General features: G+C 36.1%; 1 protein-coding gene across 1 annotated transcript; it reads right to left on the bottom strand.

Moving 5' to 3' along the window:
• Nucleotides 1-4,669: 4,669 nt before the first annotated feature.
• LOC110907860 lies at nucleotides 4,670-5,116 on the bottom strand. Its single transcript, XM_022152780.1, has one exon. The coding sequence runs from the start codon at nucleotides 5,114-5,116 to the stop codon at nucleotides 4,670-4,672; it is 447 nt and encodes a 148-aa protein (XP_022008472.1).
• Between the last annotated feature and the right edge of the window lie 1,868 nt (nucleotides 5,117-6,984).

Here is a 6,984-nt window from a genome sequence, read left to right as displayed (position 1 = left end):
CTCACCTTCAAGGTCTAGACTGACATATTAACAAACTAGACTGACTCGTGACTCTAAAGTATATTTCTAAGTTTCTAGTGCAATGGAACCAACAAATATATTATTAAGCCAATCACACCAACACACAATTATTTAGAATGTGTTTTCTCCGTTATAACATGTAAATCAACACATTCATTCAAAACCAAAAATCAATCACTCAAACAATTTGTCTAGTTCATCAATCCTAAGCAACCATAACAAGTTTAGCTACTCATAGTTGGAAGCGAAAAAAAATAAATTTAAAGCAAGCGGATTTAGAAAACATTGTCTATAAAATCCAAGTTTAACAAATCGAATTAAATAAACAAGTCTAACCGAAAGCAATAAGCGTTAAATAATAATATTTAAATCCGACTGTCTCCTTGATCTTCCTTGGCTTCGAAATTCGTCCAGAGGCTGCCCTTGTTTTTGTCCAGTAGAGTTCGTATATTCAGCCGCCTAGTGCTGTTCTTAGAGATCGTATGGTTTTGGTAATATTCTCCTAAAAAAACATTGCGGATTTGCGGTCCCTCTCAAAGAATTTCCTTTTATTCATTGTTTTCCTAACCGACCTCAAGCCTTTCTACGTTTCTTCAAGATTTTGAAGGCCCAAATAAATTGGGCTCATTTGTAATTGTTGCAAGTTGTCATACCATGTTCTATTTAATTCAATAAAATATAATAATAAGCCCACTAGTATCTCGATGGTGCACTTGTAATGTCTTATATCTTAATTCTATAGCACCACCAATACTTCTTTTTTCTTTCTTAAAACCACTAAAAAGTCCATATTAAATGCTCAATTCCAATTCCTCGGCTGAATTCTACACATGAACACAAACATAATAATTACATTTAATGATTGATAATTAATTCTAGTTAATTACTTTAGTTTCTTTCAATAATTTGAATTCTTAGGCTATGTGGTGATAATCCTTTCTTGGAGAATGATCTGCTACGTAGGCGCCACATCATAGTCCCTTGGAGGATGCTCCTCCAAGGTAGAATCACTGGAAATGGAGGATGCTCCTACCCCACCATATTAACCTTTTTTTTTTAAATTTATCTACTTTTTTTTTAAAAACTAAACATTACATAAGTTAAAAAAATAAATTCTATAATATTAAAAAACCAAAAATTACATAAGTTAAAAAAAAGATAAACTTAAAAAATAAAAATCCTAAGAACTTAAAAAATATTTAAAAAATATTAAAAAAACTACTAGCCTTATGCGGTATGGTGATGGTCATCCCTTGGAGGATGATCCGACACATAGACGCCACATCATAGTCCCTTGGAGGATGCTCCTCCAAGGTAGAATCACTAGAAATGAAGGATGGTCCTACCCCACCATATTAACCTTTTTTTTTAAATTTATCAACTTTTTTTAAAAAACAAACATTACATAAGTTAAAATATAAACTCATTAATATTAAAAAACCAAACATTACATAAGTTAAAAAAAAAAGATAAACTTAAAAAATAAAAATCCTAAAAACTTAAAAAATATTTTAAAAACTACTAGTCTTCATTCGGCATGTGGTCGTCAGGTTCGTTGCAAAAAATGACGTTTGCAAAAAATGCTTCGTACATGATAACGTTTACAAAAAAATGTTTCGTTCTCACCCGAAGATGATGAATACAACGTTGAAGAAGAAGATGAAGACATGGCAAATTTTTATAAAAGTATTAAACTTGAGAGAGAGAGATGGGGTTGAAGTGGGTAAAACCTGGGGTATTGGGTTTGTATTTATACAAAAAATTAATTAATTTTGGGTTTTTTTTAAATAGCCGTAACATTAATTTATTTTTTTTCTTTTGAAACGGTCAACTAGCCATTGCCCTTTTTTGTCGTTTTGTGGACGTCGTCCACGTCCTGAACAAGACGTTGAGGACGCCGAACCGGGGAGGGGGGGATTGGTGTTCAAAGCGCCGCCGCACCGGGACGGGGGGAGGGGGACGTTCCCCACACCGTGAAGCCTTATACAAACTAAACACAAGACTAATAAAAAGTAAATAATGAAGATATGTACTTATTTGAATGTTATATATAATAAAATTATTTAAATATGTAGGAAATATTTATTAAAAATATGTATAATTTAGACCACATCAAATATCCTCACACTTCACATTTTGCTTGTCCCTAAGCAAAATCTCAAACATGTCCAACTTAACACTTAACAAAAACAAATGCCTCAAACAAAGTCAAAACCAGGATACAAAATCGTCAAGCACAGAGGTTGCACAAGACTTATATCGTTCAAAAGGTTGACCAATTATGATATTGCAATTTTAAAAACAAACAGGTCCTACCTAATCAAGTTTCACTTGCCTTCAAACAATCAACCATGCAATGCTAGTACCCCTCACAATATCACTCATTTCTTGGCTATATATATAGGATGAGGATTATTGCAGAACATAAAAGAACAACTCTAAATCACTAAATTTTGGGATTTAAGGTTCATATTTTTAAAATTTTATATTTCTTATATTCATATATGAATGACATAGACATAAAGAACCATTTATTTTTACTTAAAATAGCCTACATACATGTAGTTAATTTAACATACACATAATCTACATATGTGTAGGTTATAAAAAACCTGAAAATTTTTTCATTTTTTGTTTTAAATTCTAGTGTAAGAAACAATAAGTCTTACATTTGTAACATTTTACTTTACTTTTTAGGTTTTTATGATTAAAAAAATGGTGATTATTTTTGTTTTACGTGTTCTCGCTATATTTAGTGTTCTGCATAGAACATTCCCCTATATATATATATATAAGTGGAGTGAATATCTCAAAACCGAACTATGAAGCAAAATTATCAAGCTTGTATGTCAATAAAATCTCCACCCGATTGCTTAAAACTTAACACAGATCAAGAGAGCTTTAAGGGTAGGTACAGGTAATTGGTAGCATATTTTATTAGGAAAAATTGGCTAAAAATAAAAATAAACTATAAACCGGATGAATGCTAAAAAAATACGAACACTTTGGTCTTTTCGACCCATAACTTTTATTCTATTTTTTTCTTTTTATCATTATTTTAATATAACATCAACTAGTTTTTTTATATATGCTGATTTTTCACAATAAAAAAATACTATAACACAAAATTCGGTTATCAATAATATAGGAATGGCTAACAAACGAAATGGTTCAAGCTCAAAGTGGTTTATAAGGGAAATTGGTAATACGGGTCAAAACAAAACACACAAAAAGGCTAAACAAAAAATGGATAATTCTAATTCCTCTTTCATATCTGTGTCAAATCCTAACCTAAGGCCTCAAAATGCATTAAAACGCACAAGTTGTAAAATCATGCAAAAAATTCGGTAAATCACACATGAAACGAAACAGTGAATATATCTATATAATATATCAAGGCTCAAAACTCAATATTATGTGGAAATAAAGGCTACCTATACTGACAAAAGCACAATCAATAAACTCTCCAGCTTGTTCCATTCTCCTAGGCACCCAAAACATTTTTTTTTCTTCAGAAAACGAAAACGACTCAGTCAAGCCTACTATCCCGTAACTTAAAGAAACATGTGCTCCAGACTCGTAAACTCGACAATCGACCAGCTTTTAATCGATGCATTAAAAAGGCATCTGTTTTTTATGTGCAAAAGGACTGAGACAAGCACAAACCAACTTTTTTTCTTTTTTTTTTCTTAAAATTTTTCGACTCAACTCTACCTAAAAACGTAGTTTCCCTTCCCGACATTTAAACTCTACATTGCCCTCAATGTAGGATGGAAAACCAACTAAAAAACCTAGAATAATATATAAAAATAAAAATAAAATTATGAATTAGAAATGACTTAGCTGGTTAGGATAAAATTCAATGCTAGCTGTGCACGTCTTCAATCAAAACCCGTAGACGATCGTATTTCATTTCATTCGCGCTAGTATCCAAACTGATATGTCGGGGATGCTCTTTACAAAATGATATAAGCTCGAAATCTCCTGCCCAAATTGAGTACGGGCGGTATCCTCCAAACCTGCACAAACAAAACAAAGCAAGCCCACGCATAATATCGACTCTAAATGAAAAACTGACTCAAAAATAAAATAATATACAAACTCTACAAACAAGTTATTAAACACTCATGACGCGCTCTACGGGAGGTATTTGAGACCTAACTCATCCCCGAACCTAACACACAGGGCCTCCACCAAAATCACTCAAATCACTGCCCTTCTTTCTCCAAAACTCGCCATCAAACTAACTCGACTTGTGCTCCTTCACACTTGCCAAACTAAACTCATTCCACTCGTCTTTCTCTATCACACTCCATGAACTATCCTTAAACTTCTTCTGACCTCTTACGACCTCTACCTCTTCCTTGAACCTAACATGCTTCTTCTTCCTATCACTCTCCATCTTAACATCTCCAATTCCTTTTAACTTTTGCCTAGTTACTGTAGGTTTCCCTACCTTCTGGGTATTCTTTCCATTAACATGTGGTGTTGTCAGTGACACCAAGAGTTATCTTACTGCCATGCACATCAATTATAGCTCTTGTGGTAGAAAGGAATGGATGACCTAAGATGAGTGGAACACTAGAATGTTCACTAGGATCCTCGTCCATGCCTAGAATGACGAAATCAGTAGGGAATACAAATTTATCTACTCTCTCACCAGCACGTTCTCACTTATACCCCTAGGAAACTTCACCAAACGATCCTCGAATTGAACATTCATGTAGGTAGGGGTAGCCTCTCCTAGGTTAAGCTTCTTAAACACAGAAAAAGACATCACATTAATACTAGCTCCTAGGTCGGCTAAGGCACTTCTAAACTCAAAACTCTCAATCTCAAAAGGAATAGTGAAATTTTCTGGATCAGGCATCTTAGTGGGAAGTTTGTTTGAGATCATCGCAAAACATTCCTCGCTCAATGTAACTATCGAAAGATCCTTAATTTTCTTCTTATTGAGCAGGAGTCCTTTGAGAAACTTGGCAAATCTAGACATTTTAGCCAAAGCCTCAAGGAAAGGAATGTCTACATAAAGCTTTTTGATCATCTCTAAAAACCCATTGTATTGAGCAATTTGCTTTTTGCTCAAAAGTCTCATAGGGTATGGAGGAACTGGCTCATACGCTTCAATCGGTTCTTCAACTTTCTCCTCTTCTGGTTCTATCGCTCTCCTCACAACCCTCTTAGGTCGTATCACCTTCTATATCTTAAACCCCTCATCAACAACTCCTGTGCTCCTACCACTATTCGTGAACACGACATGTAACTGGGCATTAGGGTTAAGCTGGGTGGTGTTAGGGAATGAACCTGCGAGCCTCTCGGTCATCCTACTCGCCATCTCTCCCATCGTCCTCTCTAGACTCTGTATGGTCGACCCCTGACTCCTAAACATCAACTCAACCTCCTGGTTTTTCTCCAACTTCTCCTGACGTCTAACCTCACCCTGCATAACTATCGACTCTAGGAGTTTGTTAGTCCTACTCTAGCTCTTCTCATTTATCTTCAAAAACTCACTCAGCTCAGACTTAGACTTTCCACTGTTCTGTCCATTAGCATAGGTCTGAAATAAACTCTGGCGGGGCTGAAATCTAGGGGGATTCCTGTTCTGCCAGTTTGAGCTTTGGTGTGACTGCCATCCAGAGTTGTAACCCTGGCCTCGTCCCTGGTTCTAGACAAAACTGAACTCCTCCTCAGATCCTATGGGGCAATTTATTGTCTCATGTCCACCTCTACACACCTCACACTTAGAACTCATCTTAACCTGAATGTCCTTGACCATCTTTGTTAAGGACTCTACCTAAGCAGCTAAAGCAATGTTAGAGTCTACTGTGTGAATACCCTTAGGGTCAGCAGAAATGCCCCTAGAGCCAGGCTCGGTGTAAGTACTGGTGGCTAGGTCCTCCATCATATCAAGGCACTCAGCAGAAGTTTTGGTTTTCATCATGTTACCCCGCCTGTTATGGAGTCAATAAGTCTCTTAGTCGCTTTAGAAACTCCATTATAGAATTTTTTCATGACTCTCCACTCCTCAAGGCCCTGGTGCGGGTACTTGTTCAAAAGTGCCTTGAATCGGTCCCATATCTCGTAGAAAGATTCCCCTAGTTGCTCAGTAAAAGCATAAATAAGATTTCTAAGACGAGCAGTGTTAGCAGGGGAAATAAGATTTCTAAGACGAGCTGTCTTAGCAGGGGGAATGTACTTTTGCATGAATTTGGACTGGAGATCAATCTAAGAGTTAATGGCTCCCTGTGGGAGTGAGTCTAACCAAACGACGACCTGATCGATGAGTGAGAACGGGAACAAAACAACATGAATGGTCTCCTCAGTAACGCCACTAAGGTGGAAAGTACCATAGACCCTACCAAATCTAGTTAGATGAGCATGGGGGTCCTCGTCGAGCGGGTAATGGTGTTGATCAAGGTGGGTGGATTGGTCCAGTTATTCGCCTCTACAATGGGAAGGGTGATGCTTATGCGAACGATGGTAGGAGCAACACTAATGTTATCGGCAACAGTCCTATGATCAACCATAACTAGATTGAATTCTACTTTTGGAACCATAAACTTAACCTGACGTAAGCGACAGTGGAATTCGGATTTTGGCTCAGAGAATGGAGAATCTTTAGGTGTGCCCGAAGAATGAGTGCTCATAAACTGAGAAGCAAATGGCACAAATCACTAGAAAACAAGAAGGGAAACTAAACTACTTTTTTTCAGTTTTCTATACTTTTTTATTTTTATTTTTATTACCTAAAGAAAAACAAACTAATCTAAGAAAGTAGTAAAACAGCTAAATACTTGACTCGGGTCGTCCTTAAAAGCGCACTGTATCCCTGGCAACGGCGCCAAAAACTTGATGTGTGAAATATATTATCAGTTAAATTCAAACAAGTTTTAAAATTGGAAAAAACCCGCTAAAGCACACACTACCGACAAGTGTACCGATCGTAAGTAGTAAAACAAGTAA

The sequence above is a fragment of the Helianthus annuus genome, chromosome 1 (genome assembly GCF_002127325.2).
Source record: "Helianthus annuus cultivar XRQ/B chromosome 1, HanXRQr2.0-SUNRISE, whole genome shotgun sequence".
NCBI classification, from domain to species: domain Eukaryota; kingdom Viridiplantae; phylum Streptophyta; class Magnoliopsida; order Asterales; family Asteraceae; genus Helianthus; species Helianthus annuus.
The sequence above is the reverse complement of the archived record's forward strand: the minus strand, read 5'-3'. Positions and strand labels throughout refer to the sequence as shown.

Bases quoted from the DNA above. Each gene is read 5' to 3' on its own strand.
- LOC110907860 (XM_022152780.1), bottom strand. From the start codon at position 5,116: ATGAGACTTTTGAGCAAAAAGCAAATTGCTCAATACAATGGGTTTTTA.